The following is a 27,707-nucleotide window of genomic DNA, read 5'->3' on the forward strand; positions in this document are numbered from 1 at the left end:
GAATAAACCATTTTCTTTCCTTCAGAATTGCCAAGAATGATGCAGGCCATAAATGAGATGTGGTTTATTTGAGGAAGGGGAGGGAGGGGGTTGGTTAACCTTTTTGTACATTTTGAAAGAAGCAAACTTGATATTTCATTGTTGATGCTTAACTTCGATATTATGTGTATGAAATCTTGTCTAAATGTGGCAATTTTCTTTCAAGAAAAAAATGATATACAAAAACAAAGTAAAAAAATCTTTGTTGATATTAAATGGAAGGTTGTTTTGATCTAGTCATTTCCAGTGGAACAGTTTATGAAATAGGTTCTATAAGATGTACATTTTTTCATTGTAACATAGAAATGTAAATATTTGATTAAAAGTGCTGCATTTTGATGAATTTTTTCTAGCCATTTTTAAAGAGAAAACTAGGAATTGAGTATTTTGTGTACGTTTATGATGTTTTCCATTTGCTCCTCTCCCTATTTAATTTTCAGTTCTCATTTAGGATTGGAATTTGTGAATGGTCTGTTTGAGATCATGCCTCCCCTTTCTCACTCTCCCCGTTTCTACCCCTTCCCCACCCTGTGTCATGGAGAATAAAACTGATGATTGTACCAGTCTTAAATTATTCATGATTCAATAAAATTGATGCTTATTTATTCAGATTTGTGGCTTCCCAGATCTTTTTATCCCTTCCTAAGCACCATTTTATAATTTTTCATTTGCAGATCATGGGGTTCACTCCTTTGGTTTTGTTGGCTTTATTAAGTACTTGTGAGGAGGTGCCAACAGCCTTCACCTGTCCATCCAGTCTTGCCTGGAATATCTCCAGGGGCATCTCCCACCCTTCCAGACAACCTTTGCATTCCACACAGTATTCCAATTTTCTCTTCACCCATTTGATAGAGACCTTATGGTTATACAGTAATAAATACACAGTCAGTAAAAACATGTAGGAAACTATAATCTTTCATGACAAATAAATACTCTGACTAAAAAAAAAAAAGTAGAAGTTCTCTATTCAAAAAGGATAAATGCAAACACCTCTGCACTTAAAATCTAGGGGGTTTGGGGTTTTTTTTCCTGGACACTTACTGTCTTCGTATTTCATTTTTGACAGTTCCTTGTCCACTTATCACCTGTTTGAATGTTTAATGTTGCTATGACAGATTCATGTAGAAAATTTCAAAGAAATCAGAGAAGTTCTGCTGAAAAATGATGATCTGCATTCAAGTTTGTTCAATCCAAAAATACTCTTAATGACAAAGCAGTGTAAATGGTAGCTCAGAGGTGGTCTGTAATGTGGGCATTGTCTGTCCTCCACAGCAGTTTTCCAGAGGCAGAATTGCTTTGGACATACTCAAGCACATTTTTCTGTGTTCTGTAAATTTCCTTTGATTCACAGAATTGTATGTCCTAAACTTGGTCCTGGAAAATGCTTCAGCCATGATCTTGGACAATTTTTTAATCCATGCTGGACTGCCAAAATGCTTATTATCTCTCAGGAATTCTTCCGTTCTTTTCCTTTTTTGGCTGCCCTGTCCCTTTCCCGCATTATTCTTTTCTCTGTTCTATGCACACTGTCTTGTACACTTATCTTGACTTTTTCTTTCCTTTACCTCATCTCTTTAACCTTTATTTTCCTACTTTTTTTGTTTCCAACATCCTATTTCATTTTATGTCCTTCCTGGATCCATCTCATCATTTCTCAGTTCCATAAGATCAGTGCTGACTTCCTTTCTGCAGTGGAAACGGGAAATTCTCTGGAGTCATTCTATAAACTCAGTCTGCAGCCTGTGACATGTATTTACACCTTTCTCATTCCTCTGCCCTTTTGCACTGGTATTTTGGAGGAGTCGCCTCAAGAACCAGAGAGGAAATTCCTCCTGATACCCTGCAGGCTCCCATCCTCCATTCCACACTTTCTGTCCATTTCACCACATAACTGATGCCAGGATTCTGACATTGATCTCTGTGGTAACCAAGGGTTATCTGTGGTTTCTAATATGGATGTTTAATCTGGGCTTTTGGGGGTTAGAGCAGAGCACAGCAGCTGAAGACAACTTCCATTTTTGCCCCTCGCAGTGGGGCTGACTGTAGGCAAATCCTTCCCAATCATCATCTTTGTTGGCTTAGCCACACACAGAAATACATGTTCCTGTCTCCTTCCTCAATCATAGGATGGTTTGGGCTGGAAAGGACCTTTAGAGGTCATCTAGTCCAACCCCCTGCTCGGACATCTTCTGTAAGAGCAGGCTGCTCAGTCACAGGTATTTCTGATTTGCTCGGAGGCTCGAGAGATGTTACAGGGAGTGGAGACCATGCTCTGGCTAAATATGGGTAATTCCTCCTCCAGGAAGTTCACCCATGTGGGGCTGGCCAATCAGGAAGTCTGAAGGACCTTACCTGAAATGGGATCCACAGGCAGATGGGAGGAGGTCGTCTTCCACTGAGATCCTGACTGAAAGCCCATTGTAGATCAAAGATCCGGTGATCTGCATGTCAGAGAGCCTGAGTATGGCCAAGACTGTGCTGTGCTGCTCTGCCCTGTGCCACGAGGACAGGCTGCCTTCCAGACCTAGGTTGTGATGCACAGAGCCCTTGTCCATAGGATCAGCTCAGGCCACTCTAACAGAGACATGCAGCTCCTGCTCGGCATGGGGCTGAGCCATCTGTGTGTCCTTGGCTTTGTCTAACCATGCAACAAGAAGGTCTCATGGGTACATCCTTTCTGTTTGACAGCAGAAAGGGTTAATAGAGTTCTTTTGCTGTGAGAAAACCCCCTCCTGTAACACCTTGAATGCCCACACCTGTGGGTGGGGTGTGGCCAGGATGCTGTGTGTGGATGCTGCTTCACTGGGGGTTCTCAGCATCTAAGGGACAGAAGATTGTCTCTGCTGTTCCCATCTTGCAGTGTTCTCTCTAACAAATAGCATTTGATGCCTCCCTTACCAGACCTGAGTGCCTTTTTATCGGGATTGTGATGAACCAGCACCACCCAGTGCAAAAGAGGAGTTAGGACACAGAGCCCAAGCCCAGTGGGGAAGGAACAAGCTCATGAGCTCAGATCTGTGTGAGCCACTAAACCTCATCCACAACAGGATTTCTGACAATGTTATTGCACAATTTTCAGCTTCACACTTTCTGCCAGACCACCAACCTCCAGTCCCAAATCAGTTCTGACTGTTAAACAATCTATTTCTGCACAGGAGTGCCCAAGTCATCCATGAGGATCCTGGAAAGCTCTGAGAAATGCTTCCTGCTGCAGAACAGCCCATTGCTGGCTGGATTTAGTGCTCACAACCTACCTGATAATATTTACTTTACTGCATATCGGTGGTGGCCTTGGATATAATGATAACAGCATTGTGAAGTTTCGGATCCTGCTAAAAACACTGAAGATAACTGATAGGACAAAACCGCTGGATTTCAGAAGCACTGAAACTTCCACTCCTGAAACTTCCATTCCTGAAATTTCCATATGCTCAGAGCCCAGCTGTGAGGGTCTGTGGGAAGCATCCATGGAGAGCACAAGCAGCTTATAAGGGCTGGGAATTACTCAGGAACAGTCCAACCCCTACAAAGGGAGAGGGAGATAGCAGAGCAAGATACAACCCTGGCTTAGCAGGGAGCTTTGGGATGTGCTTAAACACCAAAAAAAAAAAAAAAAAAGATAAATACTGACCACTGGAAGGTGGCCAAATGCCACCAAGGACTACAAGAACCTTGGTGGGGTATACAAAGTTGTATTTAGGAAGGCTAAGCTTGGCTAAACCTAGGAGGGATATGAGAGCCTGTCCTGTGAAGAAAGACTTAAGCAGTTGAGTCTCCTCCTGAAGAAAACTTGTTGAGGACCTCATGGCAGGAGTTCAGTACCTAAAGGATAGCCACAAAGGAGATGGATGCTCTCTTCACAAGGAGCCACATGGAGAAGACAAGGAACAATGGGTACAAGCTGCACCAGGAGAGGTTTTATCTTGCTGTCTCAATGATATTTTTTACAGAAAGAACAATCTCCTCAAGGATATGGTAGAGTCCCCATTGATGGTGGTTTTCCAAAATATGGTTGATCAGGGTAATAGTCCTCACCTAGATTCCCTTTCCCACAAAAGGCTGGACCAGAGGATCTTCCAACCTGTGCTGTTGTATGATTTTATGAAGTATTTTAGCCCTTTGCTGGTTGCATGGGAGGGAAAATTAGGTAAAAGCAGCACACCTGGCAGTTGTGCATGTCAAGTAAAGGCACTCCTGTGAGGCCCCACTCTGCTAGGCTTCCCAGGCATTAAATCCCTGTCATGTGGATTGGGAAAGTGGTGCTGGTGTGGGTTTCGGAGCTTGAAGGACATTATTTACTTGTATCAATTCAATCTTGGTTCAAAACTATAAGAGCCCTGAAGGTGTCCAATTTTGTCACTTGATAAGGGCCAGCAGAAGGGATGACCTTTGCCATCCTTGCTGAGCCATGTGCTCCTCAGACACAGCAGCGGGACAGCTCCAGCTCTAGAAAAGCAAATCCAGGGAACAGATCCATTTCTGCTCTTCAGTCTGATCACTTCTGCTCCCAGCACTGGCACATGGCTGGGCTGGGGAGGGAGCACAGCCAGGAGAGAAACTCTGTCTTGTTGCTCCTCACAATAACAGAGCCCACAGCTTGTTGTCAAACGCCACCTTGAACTTCCCAGCAAAGGGTTTTAAATGCCATCAGTGTTATCTAGGACTGAACTTGGGTCTCTTCAAACCAAGCTAGTTTCCTGTAGGATGGGGGCTTAGGACTGGTTGTGGTTAATATCCTGTCATCACTCTCAGCCTTTGCTGGTTGCTTCTGGAAATTATGGTCTTGCATCATGTGCTCTACTTAACCTCTTTAAGGTTATTGCAATGTTCAAACTTTCCTGGATGATAGGTCTCATAAATAAAAAGAGATGATTTTATTTCTCAATATCTCAAAAGAGATTTTTTTTTTAAATTTTAATTTTTTACTCAACCTGCTCCCAGTAAAGGGCTGTGCAGGAGCCTTGTCTGCCTGGCTGTGGCTAGGTGAAAACACTTTCAGCTTCCCCATTTGTGCAGGATACTGCTCAAGAAGCCATTGGACCAGGGAGTAGGACCAGAGGGACACAGTCCAGGTCTGTCGCCAACAGCTCTGCAGGCAGCAACAGCACAGACTCCCCAGAGTGATTTATTTCCTTTTCTCTCCCTGTCCAAAAGCCACTCTCCCATGCTAGCAGGAACAGATGTAGAACCAGCTGGTTTCTTTAGGAATAAAATAGTTGAGAATTTGCTACCCTGAGCTCAAAATCACCAAAGTCAAGTCCCCCTCTCTGCCTTATCCATTCCCCAGTCTGGGAGATGTCCCTCTTGTCTCTGAGAAGGAAGAAAATACACACAAAACCTCTGGGCTGCTGGGTCACTAAAAAGAGCTTTGATATCCTAAAGCAGAGATTGTTATGGGAGTGTATTACGCATGGAATTACCAGAGTTTCCAAAACTCTGGATTCTGCTAGTCATTACAGAAACCATTCCATCTCCATAAAGGCAGGGAAGGCTTTTTATCACCTTCCCTTCTTTCCCAAAGCATACAGATGGTTGCATTAAAAATAAAGAGAGAGACAGAGAAAGAGAGAGTGCTGAGGGAATGGAGGGAGGTCGCCTCCAACATTCCGCCTGTTAATAGCAAATTATGGAACATTTTGCTCTCAGAAATACACCCAAGCTTAACTTCCAATGCCATGCACACCAGGACAACCCAGCTGCCACTAGATCCTCCCAAAGTGCCTAGTATCTCTCCACATTTGAGGAAAGAGAATAAATATGTTTATGCCTTTGACATTAGACCTCCAAAAAGGATGGCTAGTTCTGCAGTACTTCCCTTGGCGCAGCTGTGCCACATGAGTCATCCCATGGTAGCTGTGAGCTCTGGATTCTTCATTCAAAGTGTACAAGGGAAATGTTGAAGAAGGAGGTCCCCTTCCTGCAGCTACAGATGCAGTCTGACAGCTGTTGGTAAATCAAAACAAGCCCTTTAATTTCATATTAAGGTATCCCTGAATCTCAAATGTTAGTGCTTAGTAGTCATGTAATGTTCTTTTTGCTATTAAAAAAAAAAGACTCTGAAAGGTGAAAAGAATGAAGTGTAGGATTTATTACTGTTGCTGCCTTTAATGAAGGGATGGGACTATTTCTAGGCTAAGAATGATTTATTGTCCACATAAACATCAGTCTCAGAGGCTGGGAGATTTTAAAGGAGCAAGCTGTCAGCTACAGTTCAAGAGTAGTTACATGTTCTTTGTTATAAGACAATATATAACTTTCTAAACTAATAGATAGTTGCTACAGGGTTTATTTTGCTTTTCTAACCTATTACTTTTACTTTATTTTGCTGCACTGTGGATACTTTTGCCTAATGGGCTTCTGTCTCATATGTACACATAAAAGCATATAATATTATTTTATTATAACCTCTAAATTCCTAACCTATTTCATATTATTACATTAATACTCTATAAACTTTTCATCATCTTACTTAAACAGTTTCTTACTTACTTAAGGTACAGTCTTTCATACAATTATAGAAAGATAACTTTATGATTTTTCTACTTAATGTCTGTGTATTGTATTTTTATATCAATCTAAGCTTCTCCTAAGGCTGCAAATTAAACTCTTCTGTTTCTGTGGAAGTTTCTATTTTTCTGATTCCCACAGGATTAATAAATGTCACATTTTGGGTAAGAATTTTTCCCTGTTAAATGACAATTCCATTATATTTTTCCTTTAGTACAGCTATTTGTCTAGCAGTGTAAGATGTAATAGCCCTCATGCTGAAAGAAGCAGTCTTAAAAAGTTATTTTTGATAGCATTTCTAGTGCAGAGAAAATGCAAAGAGCAGAGGGTTTAGGAAGATCAGCAGTTTCTGTTGAACAATGAATGGGGAGGGTTTTGTACAAACAATGTTCTTATTTTGGACTTGCTCCTTTCTAGAGTATTGAAGTGTGTGTGATGGCATCTATGTTCTCTAGAGTAGCCAGTGGATTTTAAAATGAGCTGTGTTTTGAATTCATTCTGTCTTTATAAGTTACTTAACTATAGTCTTATGCTTACTGGATGTGCTGGTTTTGGCTGGGGCAAAGTAAATTTTCTTTCAGTGGCTGGTAGGGGACTGTACTTTGCATTTGTGCAAAATGCACAATAATACAGACCTTAATAATAATGTTGATAACACAGAGATGTTTTTGTTATTGCTGAGCAGGGCTTGCACAGAGCCAAGGCCTCCTCTGCTTTCTGTTCTGCCTCACTGGTGAGGGAGTTGGGGGTGCCTGGGAGGGTTGGAGGAGACACAGCCAGAACAGGTGACCCCAAATGACCAAAGGGATATTCCAGACCACATGGCATAAGCCTCAGTATATAAAGCAGGGGGAAGGAGGAAGAGGGGGGATATTTGGAGTGATGATGTTTGGCTTCCCAAGTTACCATTCTGTGTGATGGGGCCCTGCTCTCCTGGGAAGGCTGAACACCTGCCTGCCTATGGGAAGCGGTGAATGAATTCCTTGTTTAGCTTTTCTTCTGTGCATGGCTTTTACAAAACAACAACTCAACAATCACAAACCCAACAAGCCCTTTTACTGTTTCACTATATTTTGTGGGATAAATACTGTTGTGTCTTTTCCATCTCTTTTTCCATTCCACCTGTATCAAGTGTATGTTATCAATTGCTAATGGCTTCAAGGTGTCAGAGAGGTAGAAGATGAGAAATGTGACAATGTGTCCCAGCTCAGATGTATCCATTGGAAACAGGTTAAATACCCAGAATTCATTCAGGAGGCTTTTGGACAATGCTCATTAATAATACTTTTAATTTTTAGCCAGCCTTGAAGATGGACTAGATTATTTTTGTAGGTCCATTCCAAATGGAATCACTCTCTTCTTCCTTTCACACCTTGCCTTGTGGCTGTGGCAATGAAGTGGAGGGAGAGACAGCTCTCCTCTCACAGAGGGAGATCTGTATCTAGGGGACATCTGCTGCATTTGTTTCTTCTGTTTTGGTGTGTCATGAATGGTGGGCATTAAAGATCATGGAGCAGAAAATAAACACAATTTTGTAATGAAATCTCTGTTTCAGAAAAACTCTGCTGCCTATAAACAAGGCAAAACCCATTGATATTTCTGTAGTGTATAGCAGAAATGTAAAAACAAAAAGCAGGTGGGTGGTTATGGATTTGCCTGATGCTGTAGTAATGATCCTTGGCTGGACTCAAGGTTGAAGAGTAAAGTTTATCTCTTTCATTCTGTTTCTCTATCCTGTAAGAATTAATTAATTAATTGCCTGCTCCCAGTGTATAAGCTGTAGTATCCTAGCGATGTGTGAAGAGTTGCTCCCTAGCTAAAAGGCAGGAAGGTATTCTTGTAAAATCACGTAATTAGAAACTGTTAAATTCTTATTGAATAACTAATAAGGTAGATTCCTCTCCCATACACAAACTACAACAACCTATTATCTAGAACCAATTACTACCAAATGATCAAAACTACAGCAACCTATTATCTAGAACCAAGTACTACCAAACGATCAAATTTGGAAATCTACTTTTTTTTATTATTTGATAATCATACACTTTAATATATACATATATTTGGAGTCTGTACATGGTAAAATACAAAATAAAAGTGTTTCTTTATAAGTTACGCAATTACAAAGCTGCGTTCACCTGCAGTTTAGCTGTCATTTAATTAAAAAAAAAAAAGAGAGAGAAGCATTGTTGAGCCATTGTTATAATAATTGACAATAACCTTGGTATAAAACACCCATACAGAGTAAGTGTACAAAATAGTGTACAGTTCATATAAGCTGTGCAAAGACAGCAAAGTTCAGTTAAAAATCAAAGAGATGTATCCACTTTCCTCTGTCCACACCCTGAATAGGAGAAGCAAAGAGGAAAATAAGCACAAATGTGGGCAAGAAGATGGGTTAGACAGTGCTTTGAACACAATATTGATGAATAAATTAAGGCAAAAATCATAAATATATAAGATCTCCATTACACAGGGCATGCTTGCATTATACCTTCAAAGTCATTCCAGGGATTTCAATGGATTTGTTGCACAAGCATGGTGCTATTTGGGGTGAGGAGGGAGGCAGAGCTTGGTCTGGGTCCCTCAAGGTTATTTATTTTGGAGGGAAATGTTGCTAGATCAGACAAGTCTTCAGTAGCAGCTGAAGTAATACAGTAGCTGGAAATTCACTTGGAAGCTGATAGAAATGGTCACCCCATCTATATTGTATTTTTGATTATTTTTTTATCTGGGGGAAGAAGTTTCCTTTCCTACAGGGAAATTTTCCTTTCCTCCCTACTGTACAGCCAGGAGCTGCCTGTTGTCTGTTTTTTGGGAGAAAGTAGCTAATTATTCAGATATTGATTGCTAAGCAGAGAGACTTATGAAAAGTTGGGCAGATATTATGAACACGAAAACCTCCACACAGGGCAACAAATGAGGAACACCAGTGAGAAGGAAGCAGCTGTTGTGATAAAGAGCCTGCATTGAAGAAGCATGTGGACATTGGGGTTGGAGAGCACCTCTTCAATTTATAGCACTCTGGTTTATTTACATCTTTGCAGTGTCCTCATGTGATGGTAGGGGCAGGCAAGTGATCTAAGAGACTGTTATCTCCTCCTCTTCTTCTTCCCCTTCATCATCCTCTTCCTCTGAGTCTGAGAAGTCTGAAGGTTTGCTGGGGCTGCTAGAGTGGGATGGAGAAGGAGACATCTGGGAGTCCAGTCTGTCCCTCAGGTGTAGATGTTCTGGAGACTGGTGGTAGGTTAGGGGATGCTGGGGGCTGGGTGGGCACACAGGGGGAACTTCCTCCTCCTCCTCTCCTGAACATTTCTTGCCTACGTCACTGAGGTCTGGGTGAGGGTTGAACTTGGTGGGTAGGGTCTGTTCTCTGCAGCCACCAGAGGAGAGGAGCTCTCTTTCTTTGGAGTTCCTCCATTTCATCCTCCTGTTCTGGAACCAGATCTTTACCTAGGGGACAAAGTAACAAAGAAGTGAAACAGGGACTAGAAAAGGTGGTTTTGGCTGCACTCTCAAAACCCTGCACATGCCCATACTAAAGCTAACAGGAGCCACAGAATCTGATCTTTGGAGGAGCCTAGGAGAGAGCTCAGGGGCAATCAGGCTGGTCCTACTCACCCAGCTGGGAATCGTGACATTTTTGGATCTGTTGATCACCTGTAACTTGCTTTAGGTGTTCTCCCTGCTCCCCATCCCCTTCTCTCCTGCTTCTCTCAAGCTGCCCCTGGGGAGTGGGGGATCTTGGCTCCCCACACACCCTTTGCCCTCCCCCACCTGGGGCCCCTCTCACCTGTGAGTCCTTGAGGCCCAGCTTGGCTGCCAGCTTCTTCCTGTCGGGTTTGCTGATGTACTTCTGCTTCTGGAACATCTTCTCCAGTGCCTTGCGCTGCACGTCGGAGAAGACGGCGCGGCGCAGCATCCCCCGGCGGGGCTTGCCCCGGGCAGCCAGTGGCCAGGAGAAGGTGCCAGGGATGGGGACCACGGCGGAGGCAGCTGTGGGAGGGACACACGGCACTGAGCTGAGCAGACCGGCCCCCGCCATCACTCCCTGCCCTTCGGGTGGGCACTCATCAACCTGGGGCCGTGAAAAGGAGCTTTAGGCTTAACCAGCCGTCCCCTTTTGAGGCAGTGATCGCCGGGATTAGATCTATCAGCTCAAATGTGGAAAATGGGTCAATGGTGGCCCGTTTTGTTGGGAGAATCAAAGGTCCCCGGCCTGAAAAGGCAAAGCGAGGCGTACCGGCTAAGATAGAGGTATAATAAAAAAGCTCTCCCTCCCACTCAGAAGCTTTTTTTTTTTTTTTTCAGATGCTTTTATCATTTCAGATGCTTTATTATGCTAGAGATGAAAATGAGGACTTCTCTGATTCCGAACAAAACAGCTCCTCTTCAGATGCAGTTTTGATCAACCAGTATTCATCTTTTTATAATAATCTCTTCTCTCTCCCTCCCCCCTGCTCCAAAGTTGGAGAACTCAATTCGAAGACATTAAAAGTTGCAGCTAATTAGCACACTGCCTGGTTCCCAATGGCATTAGTATGATAAAAAAGGGCAGAGTTTCGCCTTAAAAAAAAAAAAAAAGGAGGGGGGAACCTCCCCAAGAGAGACAGAGATGCTAATGAAGCGTGAATGGTAATTGTGTAGTAATGAACTAACAGAAAAAGACTGAGAACAAGCAGCTAACGCCATATATTATTGGAACAAAAGAGATTTACACTTTCAAACTAAACACAACTGCATGCCAGGCTCCTCCGGAGAATACTGATGGCACAATCGTCTCTTTCCCCAAATCATTTTCATTAAATGGACATGAAAAGCTATTTATAAAGCTCAAGTTGTTTTTGTTAGGCTATTCACATGCTGGAGAAAGGAAGCAAATTCCATTATCCAGAGGATGAATAGAAGAGCTTGGGGTTTTTTTTGGGTTCTTTTGGTTTTTGTTTTTTTTTTTTTTTTTTTTTTTTTCTCTCCCTTTCCCTGTTTTCTTTTAAGATTCATAGCTTGTTTGCGTAATTAGATTTCGGTGGGTTATTTTTAATTGTTCTCTCAGCATCATAATATTTCGGTGCTGTAACAATCACAGCTCCGTGGCCTGCTTTCTCTCCTTTCCCATGTTTGACGGTGTACCCGGGAAGGTGGAGGACGGAAGGGTTAGTAGGCGGAGGTAATGGAGGATAAGGACGCGGCGGAGGTGGAGCAGGGCAGTCACACCGCTCCCGCAGCGCGCTGGACCCTCCCGTAACGCGGAAGGGTTTGGGGGACACCCACGGGCTCCCTCTCTCTTCCCTCCCTCGCTCCCTCCCGCCCTCCCTGCGCGGGCGCGGAGCGCGGGCGGCGGGAGCTGACCGCTCCTCGTGGTGCTGAAACATCCCCAGGACGGGCGGGAGGGAGGGAGGGAGGGAGGGAGGGAGGGAGGTAGCGGGGACCCGCCTCGCCTCGGGACCGTGACAATCCCGGCTAATTTGCGGATCAGCGGGGGGAGCGGGCAGGGAATGTCAGGCAGTCACTGCCTGCGCTAAATCGGACAGCAAATTGGCGCGACTGATGCTTGAATGTTGTACTCCCTCCAACCTCTGAACTGCAGCATAACCCCGGCGGGAGGAACGCAGGGACGGGGAGAAATCACCGGGCTGTGCCCGCAGAGGGGCCCGCCCGCACACAGGGTCATTTCAAACACCTACCTGGGAAATAGGAGGATCTGAGAATGGGATGGAAGGATCCTTCAAAGTACGGAAAGGAGAAAGTCTTTGGCGGGACGCTCTGAAGCAACGCAGGGGAGGCTTCTAGTAAATAAATAAAATCAAATTAATCGGAGAGTAACCGCCAGTTGGACTCGACCGACGGCAAGGCTGGGTTCTGTCGCTCGGTCCGGAGACCAACGCTGTGGTACTTTTAGAAAAAAATAAAAGAGCTAGACCGAACTCGGAAGGGCCGAGGGAAAGAGGCACTTTTGCTGGTTTTGCCAGCAAAACGGCACCCGTGAGGACAGGGTCAGCCCGAAGACACGGCCGGGGGACCCCTCGTCTCTGGGACCCCTCCCTCCGCCTGCTCCTCCCGTCCGTTCCGGCCGCCGGCAGCGCTGCCCCTCGCCCTTGAAACCCGAGCGATGCCAGAGGGCTCTGCAGCTTGGGACTGGGTCGTCCTGCCTCCCTTTCCAAAACCGGGTCTCTGCGCTACCCCTCGGCCGCCACCCACCTCCTGCGGACGGTGTGTTCCCAGCGCCCGGAGCTGCAGCCGGCGGCTGCTCGGACTGTCCCCCGCTTACCGGATCGGGGCGTGGAGGAGAGGATGGCGTTGACTCCAAACTTCAGGAAAGTGGAGTCGCTGCTGGAAGTCTGTGGCGAACAGATCCTCCTAGAGCCGGCGTTGGTGGAGCTGGGGAGCTCCGGCGTCCCCGAGTCCGTCCTGGCCACCGAGGTTGGCGGGGACATGCTGGGCGGGGGGGCAGTCCTGGGCAAGTAGCTGGCGGGCCTGCTGATCCGGATCAAATCTTCTACCAGGAAGCTGGAATGGCTGGAAAAAGCCGACTGCAGGGACTGAGGCAAGGTGAGGGTGGGGGTCGGCCGGAGGAGGCTGGGGTAGACAGCTGGAGGGGCGATGAGGCTGGGGAACATCATCGCAGAGGCCGTCCGTGGAGCCGGGCTGGGGCCGCTCGCCTGCTTGTTTGTTCGTTTGCTTTTGTTTTCTGCTTTGCAAACCTGGGTTGGTAAAGATCCAGCCAGCGAGTCTGGCGGAGTTCTCTCTTCCCCTTCCTCCTGGACCATGGGTTTTATAGTGGTCAGCCCCGCTGAGGCTCTTTCAAAAGTGACAGCCCCAACAATGGGGTTCAACAAAGTTCTCCACTTGAGCTTCATTCAGGGCGAGCTCCCGGCTTTTCCATTGGTCCGGGGCTGCAATTTATGATTGGATTAGACTTCATAAGCAACCGGGGCACAATGGCCCCGCCACAAAGAAAGTGTAGTCATCAATTTTGCATATTGACCGCCTCTTTGGAATACAGCGCTCCAAAGGCTCCCAGCAGGGTTTTGTTCAGAGGCAACACACACAGGCTAATTAAATGCCTATTTAAAAGTTTCAAATGACATCTTGCCTCGTAGAAAGGGAATTATTTAAAGAAAGCACTAAATTTGTTTGCCGCTCCCCTGCTGAGTTTAGGAAGTAAATCAATAAATATTCATATAAACTTATCTGCAGACTCTCAAAAAAGCACGGGTTTTATGGATTTGAAAATACAAATTAGAAAACGTGGAACTAAGTTCTGTTGAGGGAGAAACACGTTTGGAGCGTGGATCCCACCGTGGTTTGAACATATTCTGCTCCTGATATTAGTATGAGGCAGAATTAGTGCGTGTAGATGGGGATGGTTTTCTATCTGCACATCAAAGGTCCGGAATAAGGCATATTTGCGGTGTCAATCTCTCCTTTCAAGATCCGAGTTTAGTAAAAATCTCGTGTACTTGTGCTCAGGCGAGAGGTTTGCCCAGACTGAAATGTGAGCTTTGGTGTGGCCAGTGGGAACTCTGCTCCCACAAAATCTGAGGAGACATCTGGGAACCTCTGTGAGACTAGAGCAACCCCTTCGGGGTTCGCAGTCTGTTGCTCCTCTATAGCTTATCTACAAAATAGTGGGAATCGCTACCCTCCAGCTGTGAAAATGAAGCATTTGTAGCATTTGGATCCTTTTGGCTGAAGTTGTCCGAGCTACTCTGGGCTGTGTCGGTGTCCATGGCTCGAAGCAGCCAAATTCACCTGATATTGCTTTCTAACCTCGCGTGTGTGCGGGATTTCGGAAGGTGTATTGATTGCTCAGAAGGAGCAATGTCCCTCAGAAGGAGTTCTGTCTCTGCGACAGAGCCCGGAGCCCCCTAGCTTTGGTGTGAGGGACATATGACATCGTCTAACGGGAAAGTAGTAAATAGGGATTTTTCTGGCAGAGAGGGCTTGTTTGTGGCAGCAAATATGGAAATAGGCGCAAGTATAGTTAGTTTCCTTTGGAGGTGCGTGATGAAAGCAATTATTGAGAGTAGTTTTACCTGATTTCTCTGTTAAAGACTATAACAGATGTGTTAAATGTCCTATGTTTTAAAAGCACCCTATTCAGCCCTTTGGTGTCTGAACCTTTGCAAGCAGAAGTGTGTAGCTCAACCATGCAGCCTTTATCCTATTAACCATGAACTAACTGTCACCTTCAGCTGTTTTCCCTTTTTACTTTTTAACACAAAGCTTTCTCAAAAATCTTATTAACCAGCTTTATTTCTCTCGATGGTTTTTGTCCGGACGTTTTGTGTTGATTATCTCCATGTCGATGCTTTAACCATTCAATAAAAGTGCATCTGCGATTTATATCACATTGGGGAAGAAAGAAAGTCTGTTAAACCTCTCCCTTGATTCAAATAAAAAGTTATTTATTGGAGAGGACGGAATCAGCCCTGGAAACTCTTATGATCCTGACAAGCTTTCCCGGTGCTGTTCGCCGGCCCCCAGCAGACGAGCACCTGCAGACCTGACTTGGAAGGTCTGCCGTCTGAAAGTATCACTTTGAAATAAAACCTCCCTGGAGTTTCCACCCCCCCCCCCCCCGCTCCCCAGTTTTGTTGGTCTCGATGCTTAGCAGGTAAAGAAAAAGGAGAAGGAAGACGTGGGCAGAGCGCAGGGGGCTCGGACGGGTCGCTCCACCTGCCCCTCGCCCCGTTCGGGCTCTGCGACTCGGGGGTGCCGGGGGAGCGGGGGCTGCCTCGCCCTGCCCCGGGCTCAGCTTCCCGCTCGCCCCCAGCCTGGGCGCTCCGGGGCTGGCTCAAGCCCCGTTTCTCAAGCGCTGCTCTCGGGGTGTTACTTAGAGAGCGAGCGTGACGGTAACGAATGGAAAAAGCAAACGAGTCTTTCCCAATAAAATAATTACCTGGCACCCCGCCAGCTCGCGGTCCTATCTCTGTCCCCTGCTCCCTGCCCCTCTCGCAGCCGCCCCCCGATTCCGGCGTTTCCCACATGAGCTCCGCCCGGGCTCTTCCGAGAACACTTCGTTTTAACAGTCATTATACGTTTCCTTTGAGATTATTTACTCCTTTCTTTACATATACATTGGGGGCATTTTGTCTCACTATAGACCAACTGCTGCTAATTTCTCTGGTTTTAAAAAAGAGGGGCTGACATTTTCTGGAAGGTTGGGTCAAACGCATGCTGGGGCACGCGTGGACCCGGTTCCTTGTGATGCGTCTGAGCACATTCATAAAGAATTCCTTAAGCACCACGGCAAAAGGGACTAGACATCTATTGAAAGGGAAGATAGACCATAAGAAACCAAGAAGTCAGACGAAAGGATCTTATTTTAAGAGATCTCCTTTGGAAGTTTCTTTTCAAAGGCAGTGATCATTTAAGAGAAAGGGAATTCTAATGTCTCAGGATAAAACCTGTGACTAATGCCGTTTGACCTATGCTCAAGCAGTTTTGTGTTTCCTGCCATTCATTTTAATGTCGTTATCTTCAAATTTATTTCTTAAAAAGTCACTCACTTTCTTTGTCACCAAAAAAAAAGAAAAAAAAAAAAGAAAAAAAAAAAAAAAAAAAAAAAAAAAGAAAAAAGCCCAAACCCAAAACTGCCGGCGGGTGAGGGGTAGGGAGGGGGAGGTGAGAGTTGAAGCTGCGTGTGTCCCGGTCCGAGGCTGGTAATCCGCATGAAATTGGGAGAGCCAGCACTTCAAATCCGGAGACCAAAGGGCTGGGCAGGGCCGGGCCGGCGCCCCCCCCGGCGTCTCGGAGCCGCGCCTGAGCCTCATCGCTCTCCCGCATCCCCCGGCCCCGGGAGACGGACGTCTCAATCACCTCCACGTCGCGGCCCCACGCGGGACACCTTCCGCGGGACAGCCCCTGCCCCCGCCGGGCCGCTTCCCGCAGCCAGGTGGAAGCCGAACTTCTCGGTCCTCCCTCCCTAAGCCGGGAGCCGCTCCACAGGGGACCAGCCGAGCCCCACTACGTACCCCGCAGGGCTGCCCGGGCCCACGGTGCCCGTTCCTTCCTCCCGAAAGCTGTGGTGCAAACGTATGTGTGCGCCTTTTAGGTTGTTTTTTTATTTTCCCCCCACTTTTTTTTTTTTTTTTAATCTTTTTTGTTTTCTTTTTCTTCCGCTGGAGAAGGGGAGGGGTGCTCCTTCCCTGCTGTGTCCCAATCCCCTAACGATGCTCATCGACCACGCCGGCGGCTTGAATGGAGGCTGCGGGGGTGAGTCTGTATTAAGACACCTAAGTCTTCACCTTTAGAATTCAAGCACAAGGAACAGTAACTGTTGGTTCGTTCAAAGCTCTTCTAGATCCCCCCTTTTCTTGAAAATCCTTCTATTGTGCCAATCAAGCAGATGGTTTGCAGGAAATATAGCTTGGCCCCAGTGACCGAAACTAATTTTAACTAGCTTTCCAAGCCTGGCACGTTTGTTTTGCTCTTACAAAATAGCTAAAAAAACAGCTGGCAAGGGTGAATTAAACCCATTAAAGACACATTTATAAGAAATTATATTCACATAGATTGCTTGAAACCCCCCTAAGAGGGGAGAGATGAGCGTATTGAAATGAAAATGTCCCCGAGCACACTACCCTCCTTAACATCGCCTGAGAGTCTCAAAACATTTTACTAAATAGATTAACTTGACTATTGTTTTGCATCACATTTATCAGCTTCATTAAGTGAATAGCTGAACAAATATATTACGCATGCATGAAAAGCTCTTTTGGGGGCTGCCTTATTGTGTCCGCAGCCCTGACAGGTGGTTAACTGTGTTTCTCTCTCCTCTCCCCCTCTCTCTCTGTGTGCAAAGAAAGAGGGATCTCGGACAGAGCACACAGTCCAGACTTGGCAAAGGGACCTCGAGGGGAGAGTTACTTTCTTTTCCCTCGCCATTCATGCTAGCCAGCCCAGAGCGCACACAGCCTGAAATGCAATCAGATGATCTGATCATGTCAAAAGTAATTAACTTTAGCTTAGTCTCTGTGTCTTGTTTGCACTTTACTAACTCCTTCCAAGCCCGTTTAATTTGTATCCTTTCTTCCAAATCTGATTATTTTTGTCCATTGCGTCCTTTTATCCTTTCCTCAACCTCCACCTTTGTTTTAAAAAGATAATCTGGAGTCAAACAATCCCTCTTCTTTCTTCTCCACTGATCTGTCTAATAAACAACCACACAACTTCCTTAAAAATAACTCCTTCCATGATCTAAGATGGGCGCATTTTGGGGAGCTAGGATTTGCAAAATACAACATGCTGGTTTATTTGCTGCCTCAATTTCATGATTTCTTGTCCCAGTGGAACCTTGATGGGAATTGGACAGAGACAGTTTGGACTTCAGATGTTGGTGCTTGTTTCCGTTGTGGTTTCTGCCCCATGGGTTTCCATACTAGACTGTGCAGATGAAATGTGGAGGAGGATGACAGAACACAAAATTTGCCCATTTATTTTCTCAAAAACATTTTTCTCTCATGTTGCTCAAGTAGGTTAGAAAAATTAAAAATCCTTTTGTCTTTCAAATAATTTCTTAAGAGTACTTCTGCCTCCTCACTGCAAACTGAATTGTGATCCTTTGCTTACAGCAGTGGCAAATTTCTCTGCTGACTGATCCACTGAAATCTCTTTGCAGTGGGCACCTTCACATACTGTGACTTGAAACTTTTCTGCTCATTAATACCCAGCTCTGTTCCTTATTTTCCAAAAAAGACAGGAATGACAACTTTCTTTGGAGGACAGGACTCCCAGCACAATTCAGCAGGAGAATGAATATGTCCTGGGGTGGGTTTTACAAAATCTGTGAGTTTGCTGTTACCTCGAACTGAAGGTTCTTGAGCCCACACACTCCCTTGATGTCTGCCAGAAGAATGGATTTAAGGCTGCTCTCTACCCCTCTGCCTGATGGAACATCACACAAAGACCTCTGTATCAGAGAAAGAGCAGAATTACTATTTGACTACCCGTAGGATAAAACCAGGACCGTCTCTTGTTTGTACACCTTTTAAGAAAAGGGCATCAACTTTCAACCCCTTGAATTCTTTCATGCCAGCCAGCTGATGCTTCACTTCCTTTGGGTTTAAGTCTCTCTGGGAAGGTTTAAGAGGGAGACTCAGAAGAGAGATGATGATGAAAGCCCAGGCGCGGCTGCGCGTTACTTTTCTTGGCCCCGGTCAGCTCTCGAGCGCCCGGCTTGGGCGTCTCAGCTTTTCGTCGGGGCCGGGGCTCGCCGCAGTTCCCGGGCGCTTTTGCTGTCACACTCCAGGGTGGGCTGTTGGCCGCGCTTCGCCGTCGGCGCAAGGGAAGAAACACAGAGGCAAGGAATTCGTCCAAATCCCTCCACGTGGCGGCTGGATGCTTTATTGGCTGCGAGAGCTGCGGTGGAAAAGCTGCAGCCGCTCCCAGCTTCGCACTGACGCAAACGGCCTTGAGCATGCCGAGGAGTGGGATGAAATAGGGAAGGGACCGGACGGACGGGGAGTCCTCCTGCCCAATGGGTACAGACATTGTGGTAATGACGTGTACTACAGCGACCAATGGGAACACGGCAGGGGCGGACACGGGACTTTGGGGCGAGTGGGACTGCAAGAACGGGGAGACAGGCACGTAAACCGCAGGAGTAGGGAAAAACCCTGGAGATGCACGAGGGTACAGAGAACCGGAAAACTAACAAAGAAAAAACCCGTAATTTGAACCCAAATCCAGGATGCAACACCCAGGTACCTGTAAGCACTTTTCCCAACAGAAAGCCCATCCCAAGCTATGTGCTGGTAGCCAGAAGGATGGTGATAGGCTGGGAGGCTCACTTTGCTCCTTCTAGGTAAAAATACCTTCAGACGTCATGATTTAGAGGGGAAAATAGCTGTTGTGGGGTGAGTGTTTTTCTCTCTGAGTCTTATGTGAAGGTGCTGAAAGGTCCTTTAACAGGGATTAACCTGTGACTCATTTGGTGGGACCCAAAGCCGTGTGATAAGGAAGGAAAGGAAACTCAAACGCTGTGTAACAGTTCTTTAGTAAACACAAGTGCAAAATTTCCTTGTTAAGTGTCCTGGTTTAGGGGGACATTGGGATATTCTAATGCTCTCACAACTGAAATGGGGGAATATCTTAAAAAAAAAGTGATTTCCAAGGTTTTTGGATCATCAGATTCCCTGGGCATTTAGTGTTTTCTTCTTGTAAGTATTACATTTGTGACCTTGTCCTTTGAGGCAATGGGTTTGCAGTTAAATGGTTCAGTTACAGACCATGCACTGACCACAGCCATATCCATGTCTACAAGGTGCTGCATCCATAGATGATGAGAGTAACTGTGTGGACCTCTTTAATAAAGACAGAATGCTTGGTTTCCAGAAATACTAAGCTGCTCTTGTAGATGCTGATGTGGAGTGTGTTTGATCTCTGGAGCTCTGACAGAAGGATGACAAACTACCCCTCACGTTTCACCTTCATAGAACTGAGTTAGCAAGCCCTGGTCCATGTGGTCCATGTGCTCTGCTCCCAGTTACTTTGTGTAAAATGGGAAGTGAGATGAATGAAAATTGCTGTATTTCTGTTGTCCCTTGGGGATGCTTTTACCAAATGAGCTGCTTCAGGAACAGAAAACCAAGGAGCAATAATGCCCAAGGAATGAACAGCTTCATAGTTTTAGACATCATAGGTATCTAAATTCAGGATGACTGGATTCCTGCAGAGCTAGGAGATTTTCCACTTGTGAGAAAGAGTTGCTCTCTTCAGAAAACACTTGACTCATCCTGGAGACTAGAACAGGACCACCCTTCTTTTGGGCTTTGCTTTGCAAGCAGTGCAGCTTCCTGATGTCCAGAGATGAAGGGTTCTTCCATTTCATCATTGAGAAAAGCTGATGAAGTCCTGGACCTTGAGAATCTTTCTTGAAATAGCCAAGGCCTTTCTCCTGGGAGCTTTCCCAGCCTGCAGAAATTACATCCCTTCTCAGAGAATTGTGTTTCTTTCTGACAAACAGAAGGAAAATGCCCGACTTGTATTCCAGTGGCCCTGAGATTGGACAGATACACAGTGAAGTGTGTTGCTCATTTGTGCCTTCAGCTCTCTGAAAACAAACAGAAATCTCTGTGACTAAGGAGACTGTGAGCATGCAAAGAGAGTTGTAGAAAAGCTTTTCCCCATGCCTTTGGCCCGAGAATGTTGCTTGTTCTGTCAGGGCTGAAGTCAGGGGCAAAACTCATGGTAATTTCAATGCAGTGGGGTTAAGCCCTAGAAGAATTTGAATGTACTTGTCTCCTTTCAGGACTTTGTCAGGAGTTGTTTTGGTACTGCAGGGGGAAATATCAAAGACAACTGAAGTTTAGAATAAGACAGCCAGGATGTTTGAAGAGGATCTTCATAAGATGAAACAGCTTTTCTCAGGTTTCTCATTGTACCTGTAGCAATGAGAACTACTTTACAGAAAACCATGTTTTAGTGGTTGCTTTCACTTTTTTGGCTCTCATCATGTCATGATTTTTATCTTTTTTTTTTCTCTGTTTTTCCTTGTTCCATTAAAAATGTAAGAGGGTAGACAACATCAAATTATATGTCTCTAGTAAGATCTTTAGGGGCATCAGGTGGGATTCAGCAGATTTAAAATTTGACTTGATGAAATCTGGTAAGGTCACATTGTCCTGGCACAGGACAGGGCTCTTTTTGAGAACCCATACTCTGGCTGTGACTTGTCAGACCTAGAAAGCTCAGGAGGGAGGAAATAATTGTAGCTTTTAGCTACATGTCCTGGGGTGACAGGACATTTTCATGCTTTGTATCCCAATCGTGTATTCCTGTTCCCGTGCTCTCAGTTTGTTTTGTCTATAGCCGTGTCCCTCCCCCGGCTGCTTGCTATGGCTTGCTGCTGCTAGCTTTAGGCCTGCTTCGCTTGCTCTGCTTGCTTGCTTTTTTTGTTTTTTTTCTTTGCTTGCCTTATTTTGCCATTTTTCTATTTTTGTTTTTCCCTTCCTTCCTCCCCTTCCCTGAAGACATCGGACCTGCTTCGGACCTTGATTCGAGAACGTCAAGGAACTCCTCCGGAGTCTGCACTACAGAGAAGCTCAGCACCCTCCTCAGCAGACTGCCCAAGCCGTTCGGCCTCTCTCGAACTGGTGAAAACGTTTGGTGTCATCTCGGGCTGTTTTTTCTTGTGTTGGGGAGTGTTTTTTTGTTCTTGCTTAATAAACAAGTTTTTTCCACTTATCCTCCGAAGAAATTCCTCCCGAACCCGGTAGTAGGGAGGGGGGAGGAGTTGTGGAGGTTTGTTTCCTTTAAGGGGCTCCTTTGGAGATTTTCCCCTAATTTGTCCTAAACCAGGACAATATATTCTTTGGTGGCCCGTACGGGGAAATCGACCAGACAAAGTGGAAAAAACTTCATTCTAAATAATATTTTAGTCTCAATTGTTTCGTAAGTACATTGGTATGTCTGTTTTTGAAGTTATAATGTCATTTGGATTGAAAGCCTGCCTCTATTTCTGGTCATTAAGGTTTTTTGAAGTTTTAATACCTTTGTGGTCCCTAGGTTTATTTTCTTATCCAGAAATAGCTCCGGTATTGTCCCTAATGCGTAGCTTTTGTAGCAGAGAGGCACTAACCAGAATATTTATCGATTTGAGCTTAGTTGTGATGATTTGCAAGAGGTTTATAAAAATGTTGTTATCGGTTCCAGGAATGTATGGTTCGTGGTTGTGGCTGTGTACTCAGTTTGTTAGGAGAAAAGCAGGGGAGGAGGCTTTTCAGCCTTTGCTTTCCTTCTTCTCCTCTGAATTATTTACATCTCTATTAGAAAATGTTTGGTTCTCCCTGACTGCCAAGGACACCATCTTTCTGGCATTTAATTTAGTAAGCTTTCTTTATACTGTCTGCAGTTTATATAAGATGAAGGCTGAAATTTCTAGAGGGGCTGGTGAGACTCCTGATTTAGGAGTAAAACCAAGGGTGAAGAGTCCTGAGTGGTGTGGGAAATGGGAAGATATGGGCCAAATTTTAAAGGAGTTTTCTGATCCTATAGTCTGGGACTTTCCATCTGAACAAATTCTGAACCCAGCTGAGGTGGTAAAGTACCTGAAAGAGAAGTGCCATGGTAACACTAAAGAAGAAAAGATCATTGCAGTGAGCTGGGCCCTGGCACATGCTTATCGCACCCTGCTAGACATTGTAGGGCAGCAGACAGAAAAAAGGGAACAGGGAGATAAGTTAGTTACTATCCCAGTCACTCAGGCTGCCCACATCCCAGGCTCCAGACCAGTAGTTAAACCAGAAAGTAAGCCTCAACCAATGGCTGTTGCTGCTAATAAAAGAAGTGGAAAGTGCAAAAGCAAGACTGAACGAAAGGTGGAGGATGATGATGATGATCCAAGAGAAGGACCATCACCAAAATCAGAAACCACACCAAATGGCACAGATTCCAGAGCCAATATTGATTCCTTCTCCCTGAAGGACCTTCGAGGCTTAAAGAAGGATTATAGGCGACAGCCCGATGAATCTATAATTAGTTGGCTAGTCCGCCTTTAAGATGCAGCAGAGGAGGCTACCATTCTGGATGGTAGCCAATGCTCTGTGGGGATGGCTGAAGAGATAGAAGGAGGCGAACTGGCAGCGCAAAAGAAAACCAATTTGGGCTGCTGAAAAATGGAAAGACATCGCTACCCGGCTAGAGAAACTACCTGTGAAGGTTCGCCATGTAAATGCCCATGTCCCCAGAAACAGGGCTAATGAAGAGCAGCAAAACAATCAGCAAGTAGATCAGGCCACAAAGATAGGGAAGTTGAAGATAGATCTTGACTGGGAACACAAAAGAGAGCTGTTCCTAGCACGATGGGCCCATGATGCCTCAGGCCACCAGGGTAGAGATGCCACCTATAAGTAGGCACGAGACCGAGGGGTAGATCTAACCATGGACAGCATTTCTCAAGTTATCCATGACTGTAAAACGTGTACCGCCATTAAGCAGGCTAAGCGGGTGAAGCCCCTCTGGTATAGGGGGCGGTGGTCCAAGTACAAGTATGAGGAGGCTTGGCAAATTGATTACATCACACTACCTCAAACCCGCCAAGGCAAGCGCCACGTACTAACCATGGTAGAAGCCACTACGGGATGGTTGGAAACCTACCCCGTGTCTCATGCTACAGCCCGCAACACCATTCTAAGCCTTGAAAAGCAGGTCCTTTGGAGGCATGGTACTCCTGAAAGGATTGAGTCAGACAATGAGACTCATTTTAAAAATAATCTTATTAACACCTGGGCTAGGGAACATGGCATTGAGTAGGTGTACCACATCCCCTACCATGCACCAGCTGCAGGTAAAGTAGAGAGATACAATAGATTGTTAAAAACCACTTTAAAAGCATTGAGTAGAGGATCTTTCAAGAACTAGGAGCAGTATTTAGCAAGAGCCACCTGGTTAGTTAACACTCAGAGTTCCACCAACCAAGCAAGTCCTGCCCAGTCTGAGCCCCTTAATATAGTCGATAGAGATAAAGTCCCAGTGGCCCATATCAGAAGTTTGTTGGGGAAGACAGTATGAATTAATCCTGCTTCGAGTACAGGCAAACCCATTCGTAAGATTGTCTTTGCCCAAGAACCAGGTTATACCTGATAGATAATGCAGAAAGATGGGACAACCCGTTGTGTACCTCAGGGAGATCTGATTGTGAGATGATATCATTATTTGCTGAACGTTACCACCATTGTCTGTACGTTACATCATACAGACATGAAACAGAAGAAAACGTGAAAGTGTCAAAGGTCTGAGCAAGTAAGATAGAAGGAAATGTGTTAAGTGTGAAAAGTTTGAGCACGTGAAATGAAAGGTTTTACATTGTGTTCATTAACATGTTCACGATATGAGATAAGGGGTAGAATGTCCTGGGGTGACAGGACATTTTCATGCTTTGTATCCCAATCGTGTATTCCTGTTCCCGTGCTCTCAGTTTGTTTTGTCTATAGCCGTGTCCCTCCCCCGGCTGCTTGCTATGGCTTGCTGCTGCTAGCTTTAGGCCTGCTTCGCTTGCTCTGCTCGCTTGCTTTTTTTGTTTTTTTTTTTGCTTGCCTTATTTTGCCATTTTTCTATTTTTGTTTTTCCCTTCCTTCCTCCCCTTCCCTGAAGACATCGGACCTGCTTCGGACCTTGATTCGAGAACGTCAAGGAACTCCTCCGGAGTCTGCACTACAGAGAAGCTCAGCACCCTCCTCAGCAGACTGCCCAAGCCGTTCGGCCTCTCTCGAACTGGTGAAAACGTTTGGTGTCATCTCGGGCTGTTTTTTCTTGTGCTGGGGAGTGTTTTTTTGTTCTTGCTTAATAAACAAGTTTTTTCCACTTATCCTCCGAAGAAATTCCTCCCGAACCCGGTAGTAGGGAGGGGGGAGAAGTTGTGGAAGTTTGTTTCCTTTAAGGGGCTCCTTTGGAGATTTTCCCCTAATTTGTCCTAAACCAGGACACTACATTTGCAGCCTCCTGATTCATGAATGTACTGAGATATGGGGAATTTCTCTGGTGTCTTTTAAATTGTTCTGCCTTAGGTCTTAAATTGAAATTTAGTCCCTCACCTATCAACCTTTATATAACTTTCCCTAATGGTAATATACAAAAAAATTTATATCCTCCTTTTTTGGTGAATGTCTCCTGCTCTTACAGATAAATAAATCAGCAGGGGGGGAATGTGTAGAGACAGGACTACACTTCTGAATGTGATCAGACCCTCTCTCTCAGGAGAATTCAAGCAATAAGGCTGGACTTCTGTGCCAGGACAATTAATGTCTGGGCCTTTTCCCTGCTTCTGCACTTAAAGCAGAAGCAGGAGCAGGCTGGACAGCATGGAAGATTTTCCATCCACTGCTGTGTATATGGCAACTGTCTCCAGATCTGTGAGAGGAAAAACAGAGAAGGTCTTCTTGTTATCTTCTGCTATTTCCACAGCATCTACTAGCCAAAGAGAAGGCAGCTTTTTCATCTTGGTTCTGGTTGTCCAGCCCTAATATTTAAAAGATTGCTTTACGAAGAATGAAATAACAATGGGATTTATGAGGTGTACTGACCTTATCAGGACACACCAGTAATCAGAGGTCACTCTTTGGAAAGATTGGTACACACAAGGATTTGCATCTAGTCCCAGGCCCCACGGTGCAAAAGGGGACTGATGTCAGACTGAGTTCAAAATTGAAAACTGGGATATTTGCACACTGGGCAGATGAAATAGGGCTGTGAAACAGTCTTATTATTTCCAAGAAAAATATATAAGCTTTGTATGAAAGGTTTAGGGAGAACCTTATTTTCCATTTAGCATCATATCTAGGTGAGTGTAGGCCTCTGCTCTGAAGTATCAGGAGGCATGATGTGCTCTCTATCCCTACTGCAACTCCTTTTCATCCCACTTTTAGTGTGCCCAGGAAGACAGCACATTCAAACTTGCTCTTTACATTGAGAAACTGACTCTAGTACACAAGTAGATTTTCTGGCCACATGGAAAAAATCCAATAAAGACAGACAAGTCAAGTCATCCTTCTGGGCTGAGGAGTTTTTGGCTCTGCTGACAGGGATCTGGGATGTCCCTCAGTGCTGGGGCCATGTGGCCAAGAGGTTTTTCTTCCTTCTCTTCCCGAGTTCACCATGAAGAATGTTTTTAAGGAAAAAACCCACATCTCTAACTTTCTTAGCTGTGTTTTAAGTGTTGTTTTCATGAGCAGCTGCTGTTAAATTATAGGGTTTATGACATGTTTTCAAATCAAGCTGTGTTAAAGCAAGAAAGGCAAGTAATTACATATAGCTTTTTAAGAATGTGCACTTTGTTTTCTTTTCCTCTTCATTTAAATTCCAGAGTGCACAGGACTCCTGTTTTAAAGTAGATTTTAACTATGACTAGAGAAGCTTAGTTGTTATCAGTTATGCACTATAAACAATATGCAGAGGGGGGATGTTTTGATCAGAGCTATTCAGTCCTTGCTTGATAATCTAATTACAAAGTGTAGGTTTCTGACACAGAGCTGCTTGCACAGAAAAGGCTTTTCTCACACCTGGTGGATTGTTTAGCCAAGCTTTTTAAATGCTTACAGTTTTAAACTGGGGGGGAGGGAAGCCTTTTAAAAAACAAGTTCCTGTGCAAGGCAATAGAAAGAATTTAGTGGTTGTCAACATGAGTTTAGTATAAGGGTGCTGTCTAAAATGCGGGTTCACTTTACATTGACCTTTGGACATAGTAGCCCCAAACATTGTTTCAATTTTTTTTAAGGGTTAAGGAGAGTATGAAAGATAACACATGTCAGTGACTGTATTAAATTGTGTGCATGAGTGTCATAAATATCTATGTATGGTTGGACACGTTGCTCCCATATTTTTTTTTGGATGTTTATTGTTCGTGCCTCAAGTGCTTAGCAGCTCTGAAAGGGCAGCTTTGAATTACAGCCCCAGCAAAACAGAATTTTTGTGTTGTTTAGTGCCCCGATTCCTACAAACAAAATAAAGTACCTTGTTGAATAAGGGCCATTGAGTAGGAATGATGGGTTAAGAGTGGGGGTCTGAGGTGGCAGCGTGGGTGCTTGTTTATCAGGGAGGAGTTGTCAGTTGTTGGCTGTGCTGCTGAAAGGAGGGACGCTGGAGGCTGATGGCTGGAAGAGCATTGATGTGAGTTAACGGGGTAATCGGATTGAAAGTTAGCCATGGTATTTATGTCAGTTCACATTTCGTCAAACGAATAATATGAGGTTGCTACCTAGCCCAGGCCTTGGCCTGGGGGTTGGGTTATAAAGAATCTAAGGCCTCATTTGATTCAAATATAAATTAATTCTCACTGGAGCGTTGGCTGATTAATCTATTTGCATAATAGTAGAAAAACTGCAGTGTGGTTACTTTTGTGGGGATTTGGACAAGAAAAGCCTTAAATTCATTTGAAAGAATATTGTGTGAGAAGTCAGGGAAGCAAAAGCACCTCTATAGGGCTCCTCAAGCCATTTTCTCTCCAGCCCTGATGTGCAAAACTGAAAGCTAAACTTGTTCACTGGGGAGTCTGTCACCCTCCTGAAAAAAACCTGTGTGCTGATGTCTAGCTATACTTACATTTTTGTGTTTGATGTTGCTCTCATTGTAATTATAACAATGGCATCCTTTATAGTTTTTTGATATTTAATAAAAATGAAGCCTAAACAAAATTGCAGCCTGTGTAGGTGGAGTAAATG

At 44.9% G+C, this 27,707-nt stretch overlaps 1 protein-coding gene and 1 long non-coding RNA gene across 2 annotated transcripts in view; one reads left to right on the forward strand and one right to left on the reverse strand.

Annotated features, from left to right (window-relative positions):
• Window positions 1–9,396: 9,396 nt before the first annotated feature.
• Window positions 9,397–13,985, reverse strand: DBX1 (developing brain homeobox 1). The gene is made up of 4 exons (XM_068194168.1): window positions 12,818–13,985; window positions 12,234–12,335; window positions 10,343–10,545; window positions 9,397–10,002 (listed from the first exon to the last, which is right to left on the reverse strand). Exons 1-4 carry the CDS (start codon window positions 13,404–13,406, stop codon window positions 9,631–9,633), a joined length of 1,266 nt encoding a protein of 421 aa, XP_068050269.1. The 5' UTR covers window positions 13,407–13,985; the 3' UTR covers window positions 9,397–9,630.
• Window positions 13,986–26,425: 12,440 nt separating this feature from the next.
• The window catches only part of LOC137476114 (uncharacterized), a 74,915-nt gene continuing 73,633 nt past the window's right edge, over window positions 26,426–27,707 (forward strand). Inside the window, exon 1 of the long non-coding RNA XR_011000253.1 lies at window positions 26,426–27,169. This is a non-coding gene — a long non-coding RNA (uncharacterized lncRNA). The remainder of the gene's footprint in view (window positions 27,170–27,707) is intronic.

Source organism: Anomalospiza imberbis, chromosome 6, assembly GCF_031753505.1.
Source record: "Anomalospiza imberbis isolate Cuckoo-Finch-1a 21T00152 chromosome 6, ASM3175350v1, whole genome shotgun sequence".
In the NCBI taxonomy this organism is placed as follows: domain Eukaryota; kingdom Metazoa; phylum Chordata; class Aves; order Passeriformes; family Viduidae; genus Anomalospiza; species Anomalospiza imberbis.

Excerpts from the sequence above, each read along its gene's own strand:
- DBX1 (XM_068194168.1), bottom strand. The coding sequence starts at position 13,406 with ATGAAGCTCAAGTGGAGAACTTTGTTGAACCCCATTGTTGGGGCTGTC. Across the intron at positions 12,336-12,817 it reads CTCCTCCACGCCCCGATCCG|AAGCCTCCCCTGCGTTGCTT; the intron begins GTAAGCGGGGGA and ends TTTATTTACTAG. Across the intron at positions 10,003-10,342 it reads TGGGCCTCAAGGACTCACAG|GTAAAGATCTGGTTCCAGAA; the intron begins GTGAGAGGGGCC and ends TTTGTCCCCTAG.